The sequence below is a fragment of the Aquila chrysaetos genome, chromosome 5 (genome assembly GCF_900496995.4).
Source record: "Aquila chrysaetos chrysaetos chromosome 5, bAquChr1.4, whole genome shotgun sequence".
In the NCBI taxonomy this organism is placed as follows: Eukaryota; Metazoa; Chordata; class Aves; order Accipitriformes; family Accipitridae; genus Aquila; species Aquila chrysaetos.
The window spans coordinates 63,680,629-63,707,083 of NC_044008.1; the positions used below are offsets into that span (position 1 = coordinate 63,680,629).

A 26,455-nucleotide genomic window follows, 5' to 3' on the forward strand; every position below is an offset into this window, starting at 1 on the left:
CCTTAATTGTTACGATTTTGTAAACAGTGTCTTAAACACAATAGACACAAAACTCTCAACAAATTGCTGGAGGAGATGTGACAGTATAGGGAATCATTTTCATATCTTCTGGGATTGTCCCAAATTGAAGCTTCTGGTCTGATGTTAGAAAATTGATGCAAGAATTATTTCAGCAATATATCCCCCAAAGCCCTATTACTGTGTGGGAAGGAAGATGCCCTGGATTTTTGAAATGAAAAAAAGAGAAAGAAGGAAGAAAAGAAGGAAAGAAAAGAAAGAAGGATAGAAAAGAAAGAAAAGAAAGAAGAGAAAGAAAAGAAGGAAAGAAGGAAAGAAAGAAAGAAAAAGAAAGAAAAGAAAGAAGGAAAGAAAGAAAAGAAAGAGAAAGGATGAATGGATGGATGGATGGAAGAAAAGAAGAAAGAGAAAGAAATGAAGGAAGGAAAGAAGGAAGGAAGAAAGGAAGGAAGGAATGTAAAAAAGACACAGAAATACATGCATATGCATATAGGAATTTGTTTAAAGTTCACATGGGTACATCTGTAAAATGAAATTTGTTTCCATCAGAGCAAACCCAGACATCATTGGCCAAATTAAAAACTTGAAGTGAAGCCATTTGTTGCTTATGGTGGTTTACCAAGTATTTTTTGAGATGACTATCAAATGCAATGAACTTACATAAAAATTATGATATGAACTTCCTACTAACTATATTATTTAGCAATGTGCTTGTTATTTATATAGATGTAAAAAATGTTTATACAAGACTCTTTTGGTTAGCATAATTAAATATGCACTAAATATAATGAGATAAAACTTCAGCAGCAGTAAAAATAAAGCAATAAGCTTTACAGAAACTAAGCCCAGGCAGCCAACATATATTTCTGTTATAGCTAATGCTACACTGCCTCAGTTCTGTTTTGTGCACTTCACTTTTTTTTTCACATTTTAATGTTTTTATAGGAAAATAATTTTATGTGCTTATTTTGTATAAAGACTGAATAGCTAAGCAAGATATATTAAAGTATCAAAAGATTTACCTGCATTTCATATGTAAAGCTTAGTTGTGCTTAGAGACTAGTACTTGAGCACTCACATTCACCTTTTACATACAAAACCACTGCATTTCCAAAAACTTCTGTAGAGTTCTTCATTTACAGCTAAAATCCGCAGCTCATGTGAAACTAAAATCTAGAGGTAAGGAAACCCACATCAAACTTCTGACTTCAGTGGACTTGAGGTCTGAAGGCCATCACTGAAAGCAGAATTTAGGCTGAGGTTTCTAAAGGACTGTCGATACCTCTATAATGGGACATTCAGTGTCCTAGAAGTGAATTAGGAGCGTGAATAGACTGACACCAGAAGTAAATCAACAGACTTTTTTTAAGATGTGGGATACTCAGAGTCATGCTGGCTAATTCAGAGCCCTCAACAACAGCAGAAATTAAATCCTGGTATCGCAGACCACAGGTTGACATATTCACTTGCCTGTGGTCACTTCTCTTGATCTCCATTAGAAATTGTCTTCCCCAACATATCACATTTTCCAAAAACAGGACAGACATACATTTCATCCCTCTGCAAACCCTCTGTGCCACCCAGGCAGGGAGAAAAGGGAGACTTTCTTCTCACTCTATGTTAACTGTGCTGCAAACAGCACTATGCTAATTAAATGATAGCAGCCTGACAGAACAGATTATATGTGATCCCACCATTAATTAGTAGTTATTCCTTCCTGCATTGGAAGAGTTCAGTGTAATCACACCAGTGATCTCACGGCCACACAACCTACTGTGATGGGCATACCCTTTGCATTGAGGAGCCAAGAGTGGCAAACCCCCAAGTCAGGTTAAAAAAGAGGGTCTTGGGATTTTAAACCTGGGAACCTGAAGTTGAAGCTGAATAGCTCAGAGAGCTAAGGTCAAATCTGCTTTTTCTTTTTTTCCTGGCTCCTTGTGAGCATAGGTTGTGCTTATCCCCTTTAATTTGTTTCTTTACAGGTAAAAGACTGCCACAGTAATACAAGGGCATACTTGCATAATGTGCTGATAGGTATTATGTGCACTCATAGAGGGCCTATCACAGTGGCATCTGCAGGGAGCAGGACGTAGGCAACCAGCTAGCATCAGTCCATGGAAACAGACGTTTACCATTCCCTGCCTTTCTCAGCTGAAGAAGGACAATGTTGCTGATAGGGATACAGTGGGTTGGTCCCAGAATACTGTTTGGTGGAATGGCTGCCCCACTGCACATCTGGATCACTCCCGCACATTGTGATCCAGTTATGATTCCCAAAGCCTTTGGGGAAATGAATGGGTTGGTACCATTTGCTCTACTTTTGCAAAGGACTAGCTGGTACAGGAAGGGGAAAGGGGAGTATAGGGAACTTGGCTTTCATCCCTCGTCCATGAGGAGGTCTCTTGCAGAGCCCTGGGCCCCATGTCTGCCACAGCTAGGTTGTGGAAACCCTCCACTGCTCAGTCCCAGCGCTGTATGAGTTTGGAAACTCATTGTAATGGGAATTACAGGAGAAGGTAAGAAACCTGTGAAGTTTCTATGATGGTAGGAGATGGGAGAGAGATCACCAGCCCACAGCAGGTGACCTCTCATCCTGACAGGTATTCCAGTTTTCAACAGCTCACGCTTCCCTTCACATATACCAGGTCAAGTGCATCCTTGCGGTGTGCGGCAGTCCTTGGGGAGGCTGTAGGGAGCTCCTCCACGCACGGGCGGGATTTTCTGGCTGTTTAGGCTGAAGCGTTGTTTGTTTGGTGGCATGTCACCTACAATCGCTGCCCTGCTTGCTCTATGCTGGTAACCTGAGAACCTTTCTCTGCTTGAGTGAACTGAACTTGGGCCATGTGCAACACAAGGCATGTCTTGAGCCTCATACTGGCTTCTTTCCCTTCTTCTGCTCCTTTCAGATGGTGTCACTGCATGGTGGGTGCTAGGGACAGACTAAGGGACAGAGCTCATGAACATGATGCTCAGAAAGACAGCTTATGTCCACCTACAAATTTGCATAATCACACATAAAATGTACACCATGTCCTACCCAGGAAGGGAATTAAATTAAACCTGTGGTGTTGCTGAACTATCTCAGAATTTCAGCAGTAATTATGAATACTGCAAGCTCTTTTGATGCCTTCTGTGAAAGGTCCAGATATCTTTTTAGACTCACCAAGCAATGGCTTACCAGCAAAAGCACACATGAATATCATGAACAAAAGTGTCCATAACCACATGGATAACTTAGGAATAAAATATAACTCTGAATCATACAGTTATTTGTAGTCAGATCATTCAAGACACTTTGTACAACCAACTATTAAGATACAGTAAACACAAGAAATGAGTGGAGAAAAAAAGTGAAAGTTTCTAATCCAAGATCATGCGTATGTCTGCTTTGATTTTTGTTTCTCAAGTACATAAAAACCAAATGCATCTGTCATGGCCAGAGGGAAGTTTAACTGGTTTAGCACATGTTGTTACCTTGAGTTATTGAATGCAATAGGGACCTGATGATGGAGCTACTTTAAAACTTCTGGGCAGAGACACAGGTAAACGGGACTGATCTGGCTCTGCTGGGGCAGATCTCAGAACCCAGAATGTACTAGATTTGAAGAACAAGTAGTAAGAACAGAGAAAAGACAATACAATTTCAACCCTATTACTCCATCTTTTTCTTCTTTTCTTTTTCTCAGGAAAGTAAAAATGTAAACATAATAAGTAGTCTGAGGAGCATTTGAGGCTGTCAATTCAGGTTCAATAAATACTGCTGTGTCACTGCCAGGTTTAAAGCTGACATTGTTTCTCCTGTGTTTTTTGGGAGATGGAAAAAAAACCCCTAATAATGTAGTCTTAAAACTGAAAGTAACCTGCAGGCTGAGGATCTTCCTGACCCACCCTCTAGGAAGGAGAAACACCAAAGATTTTAGGTGACCTTTTCAACGGCAATTGTTCTCCCACTCTTTTTTTCAGCAAAACAGCATGGAAATTTCTATACAAGAACACACAACTCACAATAAATCAATTCCAGAATAGTTATCAAGATGAAGTTTCAGACTTAAAAACAAATGCCAGAACGAAAAGAGTAACAAATACAGAGATTCAGACCTGCAAAAGTGTATGTTAAGATGGGATTTACCCATCACTTACTGGTTCCCCAGCAGAAGGAAGGTTCCAGCTGCAAATGCTGGAGGAATGTATCACATACAAAGGATAAAGGGTGCAGGGAAGAACAAGGACAAGACCAACACAAGGTAGCAGCGGAAGAGGGAAGAAAGCAGAGGAGACCTGGGGGTTCATTCAAAGGTTGGACTGATTGTACAGAGACGGGGGAACCACTGATTTGGGTGGCAGTGACTGGTCTGGATTTAGGTGAAGCCAGGAAGCTGCAGGTGATTTGACTGTGTGGTCTGTGATTGCTACGACGTAGGGAGGGACATGCCGCCCACACTCAACTGCTAAGCTGGGGTCAAGTACATCAAAAGGAGGAGGGAGCTAGGGCAGAGGAGGCAGAAGGGCTGGAGGGACAGGGCTGAGCAGAGAGGGGCAGGGTTTCTGGCCATGGAGGAAGCAAAGAAACATCTCCAGGCTGGGATGAGATGGTGGAAACAAAGGGGAAAACAAACAAGTATCTTTGAATAGCATCTGAACTCTCAAAACTGGCTAAAGGATGACATGGTCATCCCCAAGTTTATTAGGTCAAGAGGGCTGGATAGAGAGGTGCTAGTAAATGTGCCAACCCATGTGCAGAGGTAAGACAAATGAAAATCATGGTTTTTCAGAGCTCAGCAAGAGCACTGTCAGGGGTATTAACACATATTGGTACAAAGACCAAACCCAGGGAAGCTTTGGAGGAACTCTGGAAGGCCTGCTCTCACTCTGAAGAGGGCTCACCAGACAGGTTATATGGTGGTGATAGGCTGCCCCAGACATCTCCTGAGGTGTCACTTCTGAGGTTATGGGGATAGGTCAGTGCTGGTCCACCCTGTGGTGGGCATAGGGACATGAAAGGTGTTCTGGGTTTCATAAGTTCCTATGGTCAGAGAAATGTCATGTTTCCACAATAAAATAAAGGGGATTTTGAAGGGTGTGAGAGCAACCACTGCAACTGGTTTAGAAAGAGGTATTTCTGTTATGAAAGTGGGCAGGGGGACTCCTGAATCTCTTCATGGTCTTTACCTATCCTGCATACTAGAAAGCAGAGGACATTGTGCAGTGAATCAGGGGCTTCAGTAGGTTATCCCAACCAGACCCATGCAAGTATGGGCTGGGCAGCTTGGATTTAGCTGTGAACCCAATCGCTGGCCACTTATTGTAATGCCAAAATCATGTCAGCTTAGGAGCCCTTGGCCCATGTTCACTGTCCTTATAACCTATCTTAGAAATATGCACAAGCAGCACTATGAGTTGGGTGGCTTGGCTGACAAGATGGACCCTTGGTCGGTTAAATCTGACAGCATCTTGCTGATGTGGATGGGAGAAAGAAGCAATCAGACATGGGGAAACACAAGGTTGATAGGTAAAGTTATAAAAGACTGGGCCATATTTCATTGTGCGCAGTATTTAAAAATACGGTCCTATGTTTAATGTTAATGGAAACCATCATTCATGCATCATTGCCATAGGAACATTTCTATTAACATTAAACATACTTTGATACCAGTAAATCTTACTGGCTGGCAGAGGAAAGTTACAACGTGTGTAATTTTGCTCTTTGTTTTCTCTTACCATGTGTAGGTGTCTGGGTGGCACTGTTTAGTATCAGGTGATTATAATTTTGTTCTTGGTCATCTGAAATTCACAGAAAAAAAAAATCCTTTTAAGAAACAGCTTAGCATACCCACTGATCTGCAGATGATAATTACAGCTCACAGTATTCACAGGAAATCTCAGCATGATTAAAAAAAGGAGAAGAAAATGCTTAAGAAAGCAGAAGATTCTGTTATGTAGTTCACTTAAAATTCCAGATGCAAGAAGAATACGATAATGGGAAGCTGCTCCCCTTCTGCTGAGCCTGCAAATTAGAGTTATCTGCAAAGGTAAGAAGCATGTCCGGACAGGAAGAAACCACAACTGGTATACCCACATCGGTGGTGTGTTCCTGGGAACTGCTGGAATCTCGCAGCCCTTACTCCGCTGCTCCATCTCCATCCAGCATGGAGGTTTTCAGGACATTAGCCCCAGCTACATGAAAAACACCCCACTGTGACCGCAACCACAACAACAATGTCCTGTGTGAGTACAGGGAAAGATCAAATAAGTGGCCTCATAAACACAGGAGGTAGAGTTAAATAGGTGCACATGGACTGTAGATCTCCCTCCCCTGAGAAATGAAAATCCTGCAAGACCTCATGCATTCAGTATTAAATGCATCATGCTGCAAAGTAGGAGGAACAATCAATGGCAGAACGACTGCTACCATTGTGGTTAGTAGCTACCCTTTGGGTTGGAAAATGACTTTCTCTCTTTCTCACTGTAATAAACGATTAAATAAGTGACTGCTGATAAACTGTCATGTTTAGTTTCAAGACAAGTCTTCAATAAGGAATGAATTCTTTGTCTGGACCTTTACAACCCATTATGGCACTGTAGTAAAGTAGGGTGAGATGAGATTTCAAGAAATCTTCTTCTATCTCATGCTCTCCCGGTGCAGGATCAGCTAGTCTGATGTCTAGTCTGCCATTCTTAATAACCTATCACTGATATTTCACTTTCCCCCCAGATCTGTTTCATTAGGTCGTTCTTACTGCTTTTTAGGCCAATTTCTTCTTTCCTGTCTACCAGGGACATGGAGAAAATCCCTCTTATTTCTGCAATAGCTCTTTACAACAAAGCTGTTACTATGTGTTCCCTTAACTTTATTCTGCAAGCCAAATAATGCCATTTCCTTTATGTTTCCCTGTAAAACTTGCTTTGCCTTTGATTATTGTCATTCTAGCATCCTGTGCTCTCTCTGATTGACCTAGATCCTTCTCAAGTCTGGAATACAGTCTGGGACATGTTTCTGAGAAGAGACCTTACAAGTACAGAGTGGAGTGGCTGGATTTTTCCCAGTCATCTACTCTTTCACACAAACTTGCACGATATTTTTTTTCCTGGTTCATGTCAAGTCTGTGATCCTTTATGATTCCTTATTTCTTTTCCAAAGAACTGCTACGTGTCCAATTGTTCTTCAACACATACAAGGCTTTTTAGTATTCCTGTTTCAGTCCAATGTGTAGCATTTTTCTCCATTTAATCAATTTATTTTCAGTCTATTTCTCCAATTTGTCAGGAACATTTTAAATTCTAATCCCATCCTCTAATAGACTTATGGTCATCCAAGCTTCGTATCATCTGCAAAATTAATAAGCAAATTCCTTTTCCACCAGTAACAAAAAGACTAAATGCAGAACCACATCAGTTCATCCTTTTACTGATAATTTAGTTACCTTTTTGGTTAGTCAGCCATTATGGTACCTACCCCATAGAGGTTCATTAAGAACATGCTTCTCAAACTAGTCTTGCATTACTTTCCCAGAAACTGCTGAAAATCTTGCTAAGGGCATGATCTTTAATAAAAGCTATTTCTCCCTAGCCACAAAACACAGTAAAAAATAAAAATAAGATTAGCTTGACATGATTTGTTTCTGAGAAGTCCACATTGGCTGCTATTTTATCTCACTGGAAACTCATGTCCCTGCACAGCATGTTGAATGTCCGTGCACAGTCAGGATTAAAATCTGAGGTTATTTATTTGGATGACAACAGACTAGACACCTTAGCTTACGTCTCCATCTAGAAAACAGGCACTCGTATACACAGGCAGCTGAAAACAGAGAAAGGATATTAGCCTGGCTACCAGTATTTGATGAGCAAACCTTGAAAGGAGATCAGGTTCACGTAGACTCCTGAAGTGCCCTTGAATAAGTGGCCTACAAATCACCTAAGTTAGAATATTCCTTTCGATTCTCCACTGCTGGTTACTTTTAGCAAGCAAAAATCCTGCAGTAACTACTTTTGTAATTTTACTTCAGTTTCTGTTCCTCCATATAGTTTAATTTCACTTTAACATGAAAACTGGACCAGAAGATGGGTGGGGTAAATAAGAAACTGGATATTTCTGAAATCCCTGTAACTGTCCAGAGGGATTTTCAGAGATATGGGATCAGATGGGACACTTTTCATCTAGTTTCCAGTAAGCATGATACAGAATCCTGCTCACTAATTTCTGCATCAGGTTTTAACTGTTTCTGGAGTTCAAACAGATCTTCTCAGTAATATGATTTTAAAAGACTGTATGTGATGGTAAGTCTAATACATGTCTAAAAGAACTAGCTGCAGTATTTTTAGTCTTTATTACCAAAACCCACAACATACTTTAGGTCTTAACTGAATAATCTATTAGATCTTTCATATTTTCTGGTGGGACTAAGAAAACAATTTATTACTAGAAAACTCTTCCACATGTAGATGTTTCTAGATCATGAGGCTTGTCAATCATCAACTTGATTATTCTCTTAGATAATCTAAATATTCTGTGCTTCTGAAAAGCTGCAGGGCCAAGGTCTGGGCCAGTATGTATAGACTTAATCAGATTTGGTTCATGATATCATAGTCAAACAGAAATGTGTTTTGAATATTAATATCAATATTGAATATTGACAGATGTTTAATCATTGTAGCCAGCAACAGGACTGCCAGACGCAAAGCTTTGGAGCAGTCTCTTCTATGCAAAATTTTTAGTGGGGTTTTTTGGTTGCAAAGGCAGCTGTTATGTACAGTGTACATTAGGGGCATCTGTGTCCTGAGAACAACTGTTTCTCTCTTATGGCTTGTTTTCTGTTATCAAATTCATAAAAATACAGAATCACTGAGGCTGGAGACACCTCTGGAGATCATCTAGTCCAACCTCCCTCACAAAGCAGGATCAGGTAGAGCAGTTGCCCAGGACCATGTTCATTAGAGTTTTGAATATCTCCAAGGATGGAGACTCAAATCCTCTCTGCAAATCCTCTTCCAGTGTTCAACCACCCTCACAGTAAGAAAGTTTTTTCTTAAGTTTGAGTGGAATTTTCTGTATTAAAATTTGTGCTCATTACCACTTGCCCTGTCACTGGGCACCACTGAGAAGAGCCTGGTTCTATCTTCTTTACTTACCCATCAGTTATTTACATATATTGGTGAGATTCCCCTGAGCCTTCTCTTCTCCAGGCTGAAAAGACTCAGTTCTCAGCCTCTCCCATTACAACAGATGCTGCAGTCCCTTAAACATCTTCCTGGCCCTTTGCTGGACCCACTCTAGTTTGTCTGTGTCTCTCCTGTACTGGGGACCCCATCCCTTGTCCCAGCACTACAGATGATTCTCACCAGTTCTGAGCAGGGGGAAAGGATCACTTCCCTTGACCTTCTAGCAACACTCCTCCAAATGCAGTCCAGGATGCTGGTGGCCTTCTTTGCCACAAGGGTGCATTGCTAGCTCATGTTCAACTTGGTGTCCATCACATATTTTATCGGTTATTTTACCCACCATTTATTACCTTATTTATAAGTTATTAAATCTGCTTTTGAAAGTTGCAAACTAGGTAGTAAGTAATGAGCCTGTTGTATTTTTTTGATGACCTCTCCTTGACATTTGCAGCTGATAAGTTCATTGAGCATGACTAAATTGCTGTACAGCCACTTCTCTCCTGAAAGCCTTAGAAAGTAAGATATTTCCCCAGGAGGTCTCCATCCTTCCACATGCTTTGTATAGTAGCCTGTTGTTCCTATGCTAGTCCCTCTGGGTTTCAGCCAGGTGTAAGGCTGTGGTCATACGGGGTAGCTAAGGACAGCAAGGACTTCCAGCCTGGCTATAGCAAAGCTAATTTACAACTCAAATTGCAGAAAACATCCAAACATCCAAACTGTTTGTCCTCTTCTCAACTAATGTTGCTTACACACTACAGGAGCTGACAGATAGAAGGTTACACAGAGATGGAGACACTTGTGTGTGTGAAATGCAAGCATTTAAAACAGTAGCAGACATAAATTGAACACATCAGTTGTTCCAGAAGGGAAACAAGAGGTTTCTCTCTCCGGAAAACACAGAGTACTCCAATGCAGTCACTTGCTCTCACAACCTCACTCCTGGGTCAAAGCGTGTCTTCACGGAGGACGATTACACTTGCATCTACATAAGTGTCCTGAAACCAGGACAATAAGTAGGAACTATTGTCTTCTGATTCTGATCAGCTTTCCATTTCACCCCAAATACTTTCTCTTTTCCCCTTCCCTTCCCTTCCCTTCCCTTCCCTTCCCTTCCCTTTTTTTGCCTCTAAAAAACTCAGGTGCTTTGAGGCTACTGCTTAAGAAATGGCATCCAAAATATAGTCAGACCTTGAATTATTGGCATTTTCACGTGGCTGAGCTAATCAGACATCTCAATGCAGCACTGGGCTTCATTTACCACTTCTGTAGCCTATTGTAAACATTTTCTAAGCAATAAAATGCTTTAAAATGATGGCTGAGCCTTCCTGCACCTCTTCAGGTTTAACAAGATAATGCTGTTAATTGTGAAGTGCCAGTTAGGCAGAAGCATATCTATCGTTGAGACAAGGATCTGAGTTCAAAGCTATTTACTAGGAAACTCCATTAGGGAAATAAAGGACTCACAGTGCTCTGAATTGCCAGACCACAATACGAAATATCTAAGCACAGCTGGAGGAGTGATCAGATACAATAACCAGCAGAAAGAATGAGACATTTTACTGGCAGAATGGAAACCAGTGCTCCCAGCCCCTTTGCAATCTGGGAGAAGACATGTGAAAAGACAGGGATTTTAAGGTCTTCAGTTTTTTTTCCAAAGGAAATGGTTTCACATAGTAAGGACAGAACAAAATGCTACATCCCACGCAATTATATCTGTGGTCTCTATGTGAATTCAGTAACCACTGCTCTGGGAAATACATTTTCACCCACGTGGGGAAGAGGAGTCTGTGATGGGGTGCATTTATGAAAGGAGAAGGGAAGATGCTGTTGGAGGGGATGAGCTACTGCAGGGAGAAAGAGAAGTCTGTAGGTACTGGGAAGTGCTAAGGGACAAGTTTCTGCCTAGATGGCCTTGCTGCCATGCTGAGGTGGCCCTTCTGCTGCAGCTACCAACCTAAGGACTCCAGAAACTCTCAGTGCTGCTGTGCTGCTGGGTAGGATCCACCAGTAAGTACCTCGTTACCTTAGAGTACAGTGAAACCAACCCAAATGTAGGCTGCTGCTGACAGGAGCAGGGCAGCCCCATCTCCTGCCCTGACAGTGTCCCTGCAGGTGAGCCTGTACAGCTGCCCCACAAATCCTGGGCAAGTGGCCCAGCTGAACATGCAACATGCACAGCACCTTCAGCCAGAGTGGTCCCCAACCAGGCTCCCCACCCTGCAACCCCCTGGCCACCAGTTCCAGCACCCACAGGCCCTAGCACCCTACTTCTACTGGTTGCAGTGACATCTTGGACCCTGAAAAGGGGAAATCTTCCAAGTCCAGCACCTAGGGGAGCAAATGAGCCTGCGCACCACCGCTGAGTCCTTGCTCTCTCTCTCCTCCCTATCACTTTGTCACATTTCTGCATGTCTCTCCATGGAGGTGACATTCAGATAGGCTGGTAGCCCAACACAGTCAGACCAGGTGTCTCTTGCAGGAAGAGGTGGTTTCTGCTGCGCTGGGAGTCCGGGTTCAGGCAGCTGTGTGAGAGGGGTTCAGGTGATCTCCTAAACTTCCCCAAGAGCCTCCCTCCTTAGTGTCCCCAGCCTGTGTTTGAAGACAGAGAGGAGGGATCCCTCTATTAATTCCTGAAATTTCACTGAGAGTGCACGTGCATTTTTTAAAAGACTTAGTCTAGGATCAGCTGTGGCATCTAACAATTGATTTCAAGAAGCTCAGGCGTCTTCTCCACGGAGGATGATAAAACATGAAGCTGTAATTTTCCCAGTGAATATGGAGAGTTCTTTATGGTCCTGCAGTAGCTGAGCGACTTTGGTGTTGGGGCAACATCACCCCCCTCAGACGTCTCTGGGCAATGGTCTCCATGAGTGCCCAGAGCAAGTCAGGATCTGGTCCTGGGGACCTGAGAGCACCCTAATGGGCAACTGAAATCAGAACATCTGGGTTAGCTCCGGGTTGGGATGCTGCTGGACAACCTTTCCGCCCCTTCTTCGCAGAGGCGGGTCTCCTCATCTGCTGAGTTATTGATCTCAGCATTGAAAGGAGCTCTTCTTCCCATGGTCACTACTGACAGCTCTGATTTGCAGCATAAATCACTAACTGAATTGTCTGTCTGAAGCTGCAAAACCCTGGGTAACTGATGAAGAAAACTTTAAATAGCCCCCAAAGAGTTCCCATTGCACTTCCTATCCAGGAGAGCCTCTCAAGAAACAATCTTTTTGCATAAGGACTTAACCTTTCCTTTGGTACTTGGTTTTAGTCATCTCTGGGGTATATTTTTTCAGTCTCGGGGATCTTGTATGTGTTTATTGTTAATAAAACCTAGATTTATTGTGTTCTATAATGGAAAAAATTTCAAGTGTCAGAATATGGGAAGAAAACGCTGTATTTTCCAGCCTGTCTTTCCTAATAAAGTTCCTTATAAAAACTGCAAAGCAAGGATATTTTTAATATATGCCAACTATATTATAGATACGTGATAGTTCTGACAGTCATGCAATATTTTGCATTAGTTTTACAGTATTTATTGAAGTACTGGGAACTGCTCTGAAATCCGTAGTCTACAGGACAAAAGAAATGGACTAAACAGGAGCAATCAGGCTATGAAATACAATTCCTTGCCTTCTGCCCCTCTGGTCTTTTCAGCAACCTCAGCATTTGCCTACCTTCAACCTTATTCCCCAGCTGAGATTTTCAGAGAAGGATGTAACAAGCGGTTTATTTTTCTGATGACAAGATAACTGTTTGGCATCTGCACTAATGAAGAGAAAATCCCTTTCAAGGGCTAATCTTCCAGGGTACTTACTTAAATATGACAAAAGACTTCAGGCTTTAGGAACTGAAAGAAACGCAGACCCTAAAGGCAAGAAGGAAAGCAGACCAAAAACTGATGATGAGAATGTAAATACTTTTGGCATAAAGCTACTCATTTATCATCTGCCTGCCCCCCTCTGGCATTTTCTATTCACTATTTGTAGTCCAGAGGGGAACCCTTGGGCAGATGTCCTTTAACTGCTGCTATGCTGCTGGTCAAGCAAAGCTGAGCAGGGTGCCTGGACAAGGGGAGCAGGCATCAACCCTTTGCTATGCAAAGCCTTTTCTCATTAGTTTAGATTAGACAGAGATGGTGGCAGACAGCAGCTCCCAGCACGAAGTGCCATCCCAGGGAACTGGGGAGGCTAAGCCCATGGTCCCCTCCTAAGGGAGGTCTGTCCAGCCAGCCAGGACTCTGCAGTGCCTTATCAGAGGTGATGAGCATATGAATACTTCGCCTAAATAGATCATTAAATCCCAGCTGTCTTTCATGTACATTAGCCAATAACTGATTACTCTATACTTTTTATGCTGTGAATATCCTGCTTGCAGAGTGTTTCTGCACCTGGCTAACAATACCCAAACAAACTGACCCCTAAAAAAGGGACTGTAGCAAGGGGCACACAAGACAAAACCAAAAATTAAGCTACTAGTAAAGTCAGCATGTCAGTCATTAAAGGGGTTGGAAATGCCAGATTAAAGGCTGTCCCCAAATCCTTAATTTGATATTCATTATGTCAGGTTTTTGTTCTACCATTCCAGCCTATTTTTCAACTGTAATCCTGTGACTCATTCATTGAACAGGATGCTTGGGGAATAAGGCAGCTATTCAAGAGTTATTTTAATCCTCATTAAGCGGTGAATGGCCCTGTTCTTTAGTATCCCACGCCATCCAAATCCTGCACTGATTATGGAACTGTTATTTTCCATGCAGGCTTTCCTCTATCGCTCCTCTAAGCCTCACAAACAGCTTTCAGACTCCCATCACAGGTAGGGTGGAGTCTGTCAGCCCCAGATTTAAGATGAGCCAGAAAGCAATTGAAATTGCATCTGCAAGGTTTTATTACTTTTGAGGAACAGCCATGGAACGCTCAGGTCAGATTTTTCACGTCACACAGGGGATTTTTAACAGGATTTTGCAAGCATAAATCAGATGCTAATTAATCATACCACTTTTGTGGGGAAGGTAAGGCAGGTGCAACTGTTCCCGGTTTACATGTGGGGAAAAGGATGAAGGCAGGTGGAATCACTTCCCTGCGGCCACACAGTAACATGAGGAGGACTGGAAATGCTCCCCCCAGCCCAGTTCAACCCCAGGCTTGTTACTCTCCATCACAACCCCGCCAGGCACAGCAAGAGCACGCCCTGCCTGACTATGGCTGTGGCAGCTCGCTGGAGCTGGACACTTTTGAAAATCATGTTGCAGTTGTTTGAAACTTAAGGAACGAGAAACCGAAGCAACTTTGAAAGGCTCCGATTAACTATCTCAGCTTCCTCCAGGCCTTTCCCACAAGGCAGATGCTGCTGTTTCACCCACTGCAGCAGAGCCTCCCAGGAGTGCCCCCATATCCTCGGACAGAAGCTCCGCTCCTGCCCGCCCCGCTGTGTGCCCTCCGGAGCAGCATCACCGAGGGCAGCCAAAGCTGTCACCACTGGCACGGTTGCGCGGATGCTCTGTGTTTTGCTGGCATAGCAAGGTCAGGCAGGAGGCTAGTGTTTCTCACACCTGGAGCCGCTGCAGACTTGTCAGCAGGATTCGCACTGTGGACTTGGCTGCAGGAACTCCCTGGCAGGGGCAAGAGAGAGTCTGGTTCACCTGGATGCCAGTCAAGTGCTTACCCTGCCGGCCTCGCCGAGCTGTCGTTTGGTGCCTCATGCTTCTCACATCCTGGGACTGCTACAAGCCTCCTTCACTGTACAGCAGTGACTTTATGCCCAGAGCTACTCTGTCCAAGCAATGCTCAAGGCAGATACCTTTTCAGAAAATAGCCGTCAAGTAACTAAAAACTGTATGAGTTAACATTTCACAGGAAACTTCAGCTCAGTCCTTTGCCAGTTTTTGACCTCTTGTTTCTACACTTTAAATGGAAGTCTTTCTAAACTGTAAGGACTTTATATATAGTTACAGGCAGAGTTTAGTCTACCCAGAAAGGGAAAGAAATGGCAGAAACCATTGCTCTGGATGAAGTAATTGCTCTAACTGAGCAAGTTCCTGATGGAAAGCTATGATTTTGCTGTTGGACTTGCTACAAACAGTGTTTCTTCTCGGTAGGTTTTTTTTAATGTGAGTGTGCATGTGTTATCTACAGGCATGTAACACATGCGTGCATGTGCTATGTGCATGTAGATGCTGATGCATACATATATGTACCACCTGGTCCCCATGGCAGAAAAGCAGAGCATACGTGGGGACAGGGGTCATTTAACTTCTTTACATTTTTGACTTTGCAACAGGTAGGTATGTGCCTTGCAGCCGTAACTGCTTCACAGCAATGGGTATTGTTCATTCATTATTTTAAGGCTCTAGGAGATGGAGGATTAAATGAACTGTAAGAAATCAAGGAGGAGGTGAATGTACAGCTACAGGTGGAAAATACTCAGCTGCAATGGGCACTGAAGTTCTGGAGGTTACATCTGACCACTTCAGAAAACCAGCATGGCCCACTGAGCTATGCCAAAAAACAGGTGGAAAATAATCCTTCTCCCCCAAACATCTGAGTAAAAATGGGTAGCATGAGGAAGACTGCCTCTTAAAACAGGGCTTTATGTTCACTCAAAAAATATATGCCTCCTCTGTTGAAAATATGCACAAACACACACTCATTCACAGTGGATTCTCTTCCTCCCACACACACCTTATATCCAGCAATGGAACAAGTACCATGTAAACCATGCCCACTCATGAACTCCCTACACACAAGCATATTTCTCCTTCACAGTGCATTTATGTAGATACTCACTGACTCTTTCAAAAGCACCAAAGTGCCAAACTGCAAAAGCAAACTGTCTGGAAGAACTTGGTATGAGGAAAATACAACTTTTGTTTTTGAGCAACTACAGCTAAAAAGTACACCTACAGAAAAACAAAACCACGAGAAGTATATTCCTCAATCTTGGCTAAAATGTTATTTTAAAAAAACAGCAACATAACAGTGAAGATAAAGGTTACGCAAAACTCCAAATATCTCTCTCCAAGGAAACTGATACCCTTTGAAGCATCTTTGGAAAGGCTGTTTTCTTGATGAAGAAATGTTTTTTCCTCCATGTAGACAACGGAGTATGAGGTCTATCAAAAAGGGCAGCTTTTTCCAATGTTAACAGAGCCTTGCTAGACTCACCAGCAGGAGGCGCTGGAAAAGAGACATATCCTGCATGGGAATTTCTCAACAGCAATGCCTCTGAATTTAGAAAGCAATAATTACAATGATACCCATCCCCCAGAATGGGAATGTTTGAACTCACTTTTGATCTGGAATTTAAAATCTCTCCATAGCATTTCAGATTTTATTTGCTCTGATTTTCTTTGTTTCTAATTTACCTAGTTCTGCCCTTTCTTGCATGTTCCAGCATAAGTCAGGAAAAAGAAGTGGTGAAATAAATAGAAGAAATCCAGATGAAGAACAAGGACTTTCTTTCTGGGAGAGAAAGCTCTGCACAGCTCATGGCAAACCCCATAGGATAAACTTAGTTGGTGTTGACAGTCAGTGCCTGGGATCCCCTCTGTGTTTGAGAACTTCACACTGACTTTCCAAACACAAAGTAATTAGATAAATATGGACTGGTTTTCTCAAAAAACAAACAGCTGAGCAGGCTGCATGACTAACGTTAGACAGCAATGCACAAACAGCATCTGGGGGAGCAGTCCTGGATACTAACCTTTGGAAACACGTTTAAAATACGCAGATCACGGTGAAAACATATGGTCAGAATAGAACAAAATGTGTCCTTTAAAGGGCATTTCTGAAGATGAAGTTGATTTTAGAAGATATAAACAGTATGGGTTTCTAAAGCAGGATTAGTTAAATGCAATCTTTTGTGGAACACAGCCAACTATTGCACATTCGGAGTGGAGAGATAATTATGCTAATACCTTTAGAAGAAACACATGGTCGTTTTTAAACCCATGGTATTGGCAGGAAGGAGAAGGAAAGGGAATGTGAAGTCCTCCCTGTTTTTCCCTCTTTCATGAAGTACAAAGAAAAACAAAAAGTGAGGACGAAATCACTGCAAGAAGGGCTCTCCAGTGAGTCCAGTGGGGCTGGCCTGTGCTTCCACTTTGAGAGCAGAAGTCAAAGACCCTATTCACTGCTGTACCTTAGGAAACAGCCAGGGGTGCCTGGTTGTCCCATCATACTCTCTCTTTATACTGAAAAGACACAGAATTTAGCAAAAAGCTAAAAGTAGAAGCCTCCTTGCTTGTTACACTCCAGGCATAATTCACAGAAAAAACGTCTTATTTGGATTCCCATGGAACCAAGTGGCTCGGAATTGGTGCTTGTCCTGTCACCCAGGCCATTACAGGAGGATGCCCAGGGACACAGCGAGGAGGGTGGGCTGCCAGCTTGCACAGAGTAGACTAGAGTCCAGCAGGGCTTTTCCAGCCTCTGTTCTGGCTTAGGAGTGATAAAGTGCCACTTTATAACCAACATGATGATCAAGATAAGCAGACTCAACACATCAACTGGTTTTAAATCACTCTCAAGTCATAGAAATTCACTTGCTCTTAATCGGCCAGCAAGACATGGCCAGCATCAAGGTGTTTGGACAGAGAAGCAGGGACTTTATATTACTCTCTGCTAGGGGCCAGGGAAAAGAACGTATGTGTTGTGACTTTGAAGTTTACTTTGTCCTTTTGCTGATTTCTAGCATTTTCTATTTCTAGATGCAGGACTTGTTTGCATGCTTGTTAACTGCTAAACATGGCTTTGGGCCAGTACTTTGTAGACAATTAAGATCCAGATACAATCTAACACTGATCATATTCTTAACTTTAAGCATGTAAGTGAAGTCACTAGCACTAATCAAGCACTTAAAATGAACCATGGGCATAAGTGCTTTATTAAGGCAAAAAGAAAGTGGCACTATGTTAAGGAAGAACTAAAAGCTCTATTTAAATCCATCCCTAATCCTAGCAGCAATTAAGCAGATGGTTAACTTTAAGCATCTGCTTAAGTCTAACTGAAGTCACATTAAACAGTGGCTTTCAAAGTAGCACTTCCGTAGAAATATCTGTATATGACAGTGTCAAAATCTAGCTTTTTACTATTAATTACCTTTTCTGTTCCTGCAGTGTTTCCATTCCATCAGACTTGATCTGGGAGAAGGTGACATATACTCTTTGAAGGAGCTGGGGACAAATGTACTAACTGACCACCAGCAGTACTATGTTCCTCATGTGAAACACAGATCCTTGGATATTTTATGCATGCTTATTATTTTAATTTTTTAAAAATAAATATTTAATTTAAAAGCCCCTTTCCATATGTTGTAATTAGAAATTTTCTGCTTGGCCAATTAAAAAACAGCTGAAATGATGAACTACTTTTTTTTTTTTAAATAATTTTTTTTTGTATGTTTGTAAGTCTCAGAGCAACTTAGATGTTAGTAAAATCAGATTACTGTTAAAGGGAAAAAAAAGTAATTTAAAAAGAGAAAATCTGGATGTGCTTAGAAGAACTTTCTCTTTTGGGAAAGCAGGGTGGAGTTCTACACAGCAGGGGCTGAGTGTGATCTCTCTGTATGTCTGGTATCGGCCTTACACAGACATTAAAGTCCAGCTAGTCCAGGAAAACTGCCTTGATTTCAGTGTACCAAATTGCTTGGCACATTGAATGGTCTCTAAGTAATTAATCCCTCTATACTGACAATAACTTACACTATTTATCATATATTTAGGTTTGCTGAAACAGGTCTTATTTTGGGAAATCCTATGATAACTACTGAAGTAACATCTTTAAAACTCGTGCTGCTAGTTGTGGCATCCTGGTAACTATTTCCATAGTGTCCTGGGTTCGTCTGGGATAGAGTTAATTTTCACAAGAAGCTAGGACAGGACACAGCCAGGACAGCTGAGCTGAAATAGACAAGGGGATATTTGATACCATGTGACATCATGCTCAGTATATAACTTGGGGGAGCTGGCCGGGGCAAGGAGGAGAACGGGCTGGGCATCTGGTTCCAGGTGGTGAGCAATTGCATTGTGCATGGCTTATTTTGTATGTTCTTTATTTTTATTATTATTGTTGTTGTTGTTGTTGTTGTTGTTGTTATTATTATTATTATTATTACTTCTCTCTTTGTGTTGTCCTATTAAACTGTCCTTATCTCATCCCATGAGTTTTTACCTTTTTCTTCCGATTCTCCTCCCCATCCCACCGGGGGAGGGGAGGAGTGAGCAAGTGGCCACGTGGTGCTTAGTTGCTGGCTGGGCCTAAACCACAACATATAGAAAATGAGCATCCCCTTAAATAAATGCTTGTGTGTCCAATTGTCTCAGTTTTAGCAGAATCATAGTATTTTATCATAAATCTTTAAAGCCCCAGGTTCTTGAATAATTTGATTAGGTAGGAATTTCATCTGTCTGTTCATTAAAGGGAGATCACTGCTTCCTTTTTTGTAAAGAAGAGGCAGCAACACTTTGCACCATGAAGGCCCTGAAGGCAAAAGGCAAACAAAAGACATCAACATTTATTTATTTTGAACCTGTGATTTTTAATCCAACCTCAGATTTGTTTTCAGATCTCATTTGTGGTTTCCTTAACACGTGTGGTTGGCAATACTGAAACTCCCCTGATGATAACTTATGTAATATTTACTACCTTTCTGTATTGAAACCTGGCAATATGGCAGAGTATATTATTTATAGCAGTATGAACTACTCTCCTGTAGGTAAAGCAATTTCTATTTATTTACTCACTGACTGCCTTCCATGGGAATACTTATGTTAGCAAATTTGATGCTCAACTATGCTTCCTGAAACATAGCTTTTTAATTATTTTTTTATTTTTATTTTACTTCTGCACCAAGGCCAAGCAAAGCAGTTTTGTGGTCATATTAATTGTATGTGAGTGCATGATGATGCTGAAGGAGGTGGTCTTGCTCCCTTTTCAGCCCTCAGCCACGTGATTCTCCTGCCTCTCTTGTGCCTGTGTTAGTGTATATACGATCTTGCAGAAAATTCTCTCTGCTTTTTTTGTTTGTTTTTCTCATCGAGGTTAGTTTTCAGCCAGATCAGGTTCCCGATCTCACTTTCTGTACGAAAGTGGGAGGCTGGGTGAGCAGGTGGAGATGGGAATAAGGATGCAGCTGCCCCTTTCAGAGGTGAATGATGTTTACATCAGACTGAAGGGACCGAGGTGGTGTGCTGAGCGAGTGGTTTACTTCAGTAATTCTGGTCCAAATGTGAAGCTGCTACAGGAACAAAACTTCCATAAGCACATGGCCTGTGTCTTCAAAGTAAAGATCACAACTACATTTCAATGAGAAAAATTATGTTTGTTCAAGCTAGACAGTTTTCCCAAGCCTTACAACCCTGTTCTCTGAAAGCCTGCAAAACCCTCTAGTTCAATAACTAACTGCTCAAGGACTACCCTGTAGCTGGAGGAAAATCCGGGCCCAGCTGGACCAAAGCACTTCAGATGAATCAAAGCATTTCAGAGGAAGCAAAGGAGTCTGACTGCATCCTTCTGAATCTGTCAAGCAGTCCTGTTTGTAGCCTTTGGGTCAAATATCCCTGAGACATGGATCCTTAGCAGTCACTTACACTGCTTATTGCAAGGTCTGTCCCTGGAGAGGGTGGACAGTAAAGATGTGAAATAGAAGACAAAGAAAGCTGAACTACAGGTGAAATCAAGCAAGGTGTGCTGGGATGGTAGGACTGCAAAAGACTGGTTGCAAAACCACACTGCCTTTACCATGGGCAAACCCCTCTCTATAGCACTCACCTAAAAAATGAGCATGCAGTAAGTTAAGGGTTGAATTTAAGTGAAAGCACGTTTGTCTGGAGTAATCTCATGGACAGACATACAGAGTGATATTTACACAACAGCTGCCTCCCCTGTGCTGGTCTGGACTCCTTTCAAGGTCCACAGACAGACACTGTGAGCCCATGCTTCTTCTTGTCTGAGATCCAAAGCAGATCACCAAGTCAAGCTGTAGATGTGGACATCCCTCTTCCTCCCTGTTGACTCTGAAAGCCCTCCAGAGCCTGGGGGAAATCCCTTACCTGTTTTTTGGACTGTGAAAGTGGAAGAAGGAAGGGGAGAAGTTTCCTGAATAGCAAAGCGGTTCTTGCAGGATACAATAGTGTGCAGGGCATTTTCCCAATGCAGAGTAGGCCTTTTTTCTTCTCCCTTTTCCCTGTTTTACTCTCCATCTGCTTTCTCCCTTCAATCCTGCAGTAAGTTGCTGTCCAGATGGTGCTGACACACTGCAATGTATGTAGTCCAGATGCAAAGCATGTCCCTTGAGGAAGGTGACTCCCTCCACACCAAGAGACAAGCTGCAAAACTTGCTGGGGAGGCACTTCTAAAGAGGAGACCTAGCTCCTGGGCAGCCAGGGAGGAGCAACCTGAGCAGGAGGTGATGTTATCTAAAATCCCTATACAGAATCTACAAGTATTTTGAAACAATTCAAAAAACTTAGAGCCAAATACTTGGTTGTTACTCCAGGTCTCTGTCAAAGACCATACAATTGCAGGTCATGACAGCCATGGGTGTGTGAAGCTATTCCTGGGGGAAAACGTGAGGTGCTTAGTGTAAGCAGTAAGAGGAGGGAGACATCTCTTTGGCACTGATCACATTCAATATGCCATACAACACTTGTGGACGTGCTCCAGTACAGCCAGGATGACACTTTCCTTTCCTTAGCACTGCTGTCCAGACTATGGGCATGATTTGCTTAATGAGGTAGATCTCACCAATGTACTGACACACAACTGATAACAGAACAACAGGTCCACCAGACCTACTGTCAAGTCCCTCTGAGACCCTTCTCCCATCCACTAGTTCACATGGTCCACCACTATCTCAGAGCTTGAAAAGCTCGTGCTGTCTGAGCTAGTAATTCCAGCTTCTTTCCTTGTGCAAAACATTTGAAAATCAGTGTGCTGGTGGCCACTGTCACTTAACCTGGCATCTTCAGGAGACATCTGACTTCCTCACATCTTGTGTTTTATAACACCAATTTGATGCTGTCAAAAAGCTTTTTGTACATGAAGCTACCAAGGTGTTGAGTGCCTGTGAGCTAAGCCTTCTTAAATGAACTGGCTAACAGCTAAATTGGAGACACCTTTCTTCCTTGCAGCTTCCTTTCCCAGGCTCTTTTCTAGTCATTTCCCCTTGGATAAAGAGATATATTTCTCCAAGGTCAGGCTGGGGAAATTCTACCAAATACAAGGACAGCCCCATTTCATGTGACCATTTCGCAAATCCATACATTGGCTCTTCTCCCTTGAACACTATTTTTGTTCAGCACCATATGTATCTATCCTGGTTTCTTTTACCCAGACCACCTCCAGCTGCAGCTTTAAATGTAAGAAAACCAATTCCACTGGAGAAATGCACTTCCGTAAAGAAATATACATAAAGGGCTGAGACTCTGCTATCGCAAATAATGTCTACCATTTATTATGTGAAAGTCAGTGATACATAGCAGCTGGGGCATGGTGGTAGGAGGGGCAATGTGGATTCTCTGTGCCTGGATGGACTGAGCTGGTGTCATGCTGTGGTGGCACTGCTGGCTCTTTTTCCTTCTAAAGTCCTGTCTCCCTTCCTTCATGCTAAGCCAGGGTGTGGGGGATTAAACTAGACTGGGGCACTGATCAACCAAAACTTTTTTTTCATAGCTGGATCAGTCCCACATTTTGGCTGACCATAGGACTGTGCCAACATTGCGCAAAGGGGATGAAAGGCAAGGCTGAAGATGCACTTGTTGCATTAAGCATTGAAAACCCACAGGCTTAGAAAAATGAGACTGCATAGATGGCTGTGAGCTGAAATCAGCTGACCGATAGCCTCTCTTCAATAACGGAAGCACTTGATGTGCTCGGCTGTCATAAATACAAACATTTCAGCTGTGATCATGTTTCATGGCTCCTGGGCCAGGATCTCAACACGGCTGACGGCTGGTTTCCAGTGCAAAGCAGTCCTGATACAGCTGCAGGTGCATAGCAAAGAAGTGTCCATTAGATGGCAAGCTCCTCTCTGCCATGTGATGCACTCCAGCCATGTGTCTCTGCCCATCTGCCTGGCTTAGGGCATGTGTCTGGGGAAAACAGAGCTGGCAGTACCATGCACTAGGTGTGGCATGGAAAAAAAAAATTCTTCCAAGGATTGTACATCAGTAAACATTTGTACAGAAATGTAAAATCAACGTCCTTGAAGGGAAGGGCCTGCCCTGGATCTGAGCCAACATCAGTTACAGGGGAGAGTATCTAGGCTCTAAGAGCCACTTCCCATCTGCTCAGTGGTTTTCCTGTTCAGTTTTGGTGCAGGGTTTCAGCCAAGCTGCAATGGCTGAGAGCAGCTTCTGTGCAAACCCACGGCCTTGCAGACTGGGCTCCCCTAGCTACTGTCAGCCCTACTCCATAAGGACTCTCAGGGCCACCACTGCCATCACTGCCGGGAGTCCTGAGCCCCCTCTTACAGGTGACATGTCTTACACGGGCCATCAGACATCCAGACCAATACATTTACCATGTTCAGACCACTCCATGGCCAGACCTGGCCTAAGCTGCCACTTTCCTGGGACATTCACACATTTCTACATTACTCTGCTATGGCTTCTTGTCATCCATAAAACTCAGAATGCTTTGCAAAGCAAACCACGTATCAGTCCCCTTAGCATAGCCATAGGATTACAAGCCCTGGGGAGTCTGTGGTTGGCCCCAGAGCTGGAGTGCACTGAACACAGATGTTTCCTAGTTGCTCTCCAGGCAGAGCAGCCCCACATTGTTGTCTTCTCTGCTGTACCCCAAAAGCCAAGAGGGTGCTCTGGCAGCCTGCAGAAAAGTGGACAGGAGTCTCTAAGGACAGCCCTCTCCTCACCACTTTCACCGGCCCTGAAATCCCCCCAGGGAAAAGCGCCAGGCAGGGCTTTCATTTGCATTTCAAAGAAAAAGCCCTGTGCCCTGGTAAGAAGGAGAACAATTCAAAAGGGCTAGTGTAATTGCTTTGCCTTTTCCGTCGGGGAAAGTTCATTGAAAGTCTGATCTCATCTCTCCCTCCTCCTCCCAAATCTTCCTCAGGAGGGATGTTGGGAGGGGTGTCTGCATCCCTGACATCCAGGAATGAGAGTCCCCCAGTGCAGCGCGGTGCGGTGTGGTGCGTTCCCTCCAAAACACTCAGGCTGTGCCAAAGCCCCAGATCTGCCATCCTACCTGAGAAGGACTTGGCACAAACGCTGCCTGTGGGCTGAGCCGGTGAACGCGAGGAGAGCCTCGAGCGCTCTGTGTGGCAGCAGGGTCACAGGAAAGCTTCTGCCTGGAGTCGGTAGCCAGAGCAAAGGGGTTATGCTGTAGATCAGCGGTTCTGGGACATGTGTTGTTTCTGCAAAGTGGTCCTGGATTCCCCTGACTTGCTCTGCCAGGGTGTACATTAACCCTGGGGACCTGCATGCTCTGCAAACTGGCTGCTCTGCTGCCTGGCTTGCAAAGTCTGAAACAAGATGATTTTCTAAGAGTACCTGGGATCACAGCCCACCCTCTGCATCCACAGACTTCACAACTTCTAGCTCTTCTTGCTAAAAATGTCATTGAGTTTTCTTGCAGTTTAATGTTTTGATCAGGCTTATTTGCTCTGAAAGGCTACAGCAGTGACTCACTGTGATTTGGGAATCTCTCTTGCCAGTCCCCACCTGGACACATGCAGCTAATAAGGTTCACTATTTTCATTACACCCTGCTCTTTCTGCTGCTCTCAGCTTTGCCAGCAGCCTGACAGCTGCCAATGTTTCCCTTCAGAGAGACCTGCTCCCTGCCGAGCACTGATGGCAGGAGGGAGGGCTACAGGAGAAGACGAGGACTGGGGGAACATCCCTTTGCAAACTTCCTCTTGGCAAGGCAACACACAACTATCAAAGTCAGTTTTCATTTCGCAGCAGCCCTCCTCTGCGCATGAAACCCATGCATGGCAGGGAAAGACTTTCAGGGAGAAAGCTATGCTGTCAGTCCCAGGCACTTTGAGAGATGGGTGAAGAGCAGTGGGGATGGTGCTGTCTGAAGAGACGTCCCTCAGGTCCTGGGTCCTGCCTGCAGTCAGCACCAGCTTCCCGCTGGGTGGAACAGTCCACAGCCATAGCAAAGGGGTCTTCCACTTTTCACATACAGTCTTGCCTGGTCTTAGGGAGTTGGGGACTGCTTCTGAATTCTGGACCTAAGATTTTAATATGCCTTCCAATTTTTGGTGGCAATTATGAATTCATTAATTTAATAAGTTATTACTATTCATTAGTGCTAACAGACCCTGATTCTTGTTGTCAGTAGAATTTTTTTTTTTTTAACTCACCTAACTTTTGGCTTCACAACTTCTGGATTTTACATGGGTTTGGGTAAATCACAGAATCATAGAATAGTTTGGTTTGGAAAGGATCACCTAGATCCAACACCCTTTTTTCCCTTTTAATGCTAATGAATATCTCTTGTTGTGCTAAGGAGTAATGAGGGGGGAGCAGATACAAGATCAAACAGATCTGATCTGATCACAACTATATTTGGGCTGGAAATTAGGAGAAGGTTCTGAACAAGCCACCCAGTGAGATTCTGAAACCCACCAGGTAAGAGGAAAGGAGGTGAGAAAAGTGATGCCTTTAAAGTGGGTGATGGCAGGAAGATAAGAGACAGTTGCCTGTGATGGCAGCCTGCAATGGCCTCAGCGACCCCTGATAATCCTTTTGAGCCTGATGAGCCTGGGACAGAGGATTGTCACAGAGGCAGCATCCCCTGGCACACAACTTGGTTACAGGGTAAACACTGGCACCACTCAGTGTTGCTCACTGGAGGCAGGCAGAGAACAGACCCTCAAGCGTGACTTGGGATTTTTCCTATTTCTTCTCTCCTGGATATTTTGCATTCTGCAAGTGAAGCAATGAATCGTGATTCATTAGCTCCTGACCAGAATGCAAAGGCTGAGTCTGGCAGTAATAAAAACGGGTGATGAAAGCGCCATAATTTCGTTGAGACACTCCCTCCCATGCTGTAGCTGTGCAGTGTTGGGGCTACAATGCCGCACTGCTTCCCAGGAGTACAGCGCAGCTCGGCAAGGTGCCATGGCCAGCGGTTTAGACACGTTAGCATGGCGGGAGCTGACAAACAGTGAATGAACATGGCATCTTACAAAGAATTTTACCACATTTGAAAAAAACAGTGCCTTAAATCTTTAATACCCACCACTGAAACACAGCTGCTCTGGTGTGGAACACTGCAGCCGTTCGACAATTCGTGACAATGCTAAAAATGGATGAGAGG

At 43.4% G+C, this 26,455-nt stretch overlaps 1 protein-coding gene across 4 annotated transcripts in view; it reads right to left on the reverse strand.

Annotated features, from left to right (window-relative positions):
• Positions 1–26,455, reverse strand: part of SHISA6 (shisa family member 6) — a 265,285-nt gene that overhangs the window by 22,398 nt on the left and 216,432 nt on the right. For 3 of the 4 annotated variants that reach the window (XR_003923587.1, XM_030015679.1, XM_030015678.1), the window contains exon 4: positions 5,737–5,799. The exons of the other annotated variant lie outside the window; for it this stretch is intronic. Coding sequence is in view for 2 of the 3 variants with exons in the window: in XM_030015679.1 (XP_029871539.1) it covers positions 5,737–5,799 (63 nt within the window). In the remaining variant the exon portion in view is untranslated. The remainder of the gene's footprint in view (positions 1–5,736; positions 5,800–26,455) is intronic. 4 annotated transcript variants of the gene reach the window in all.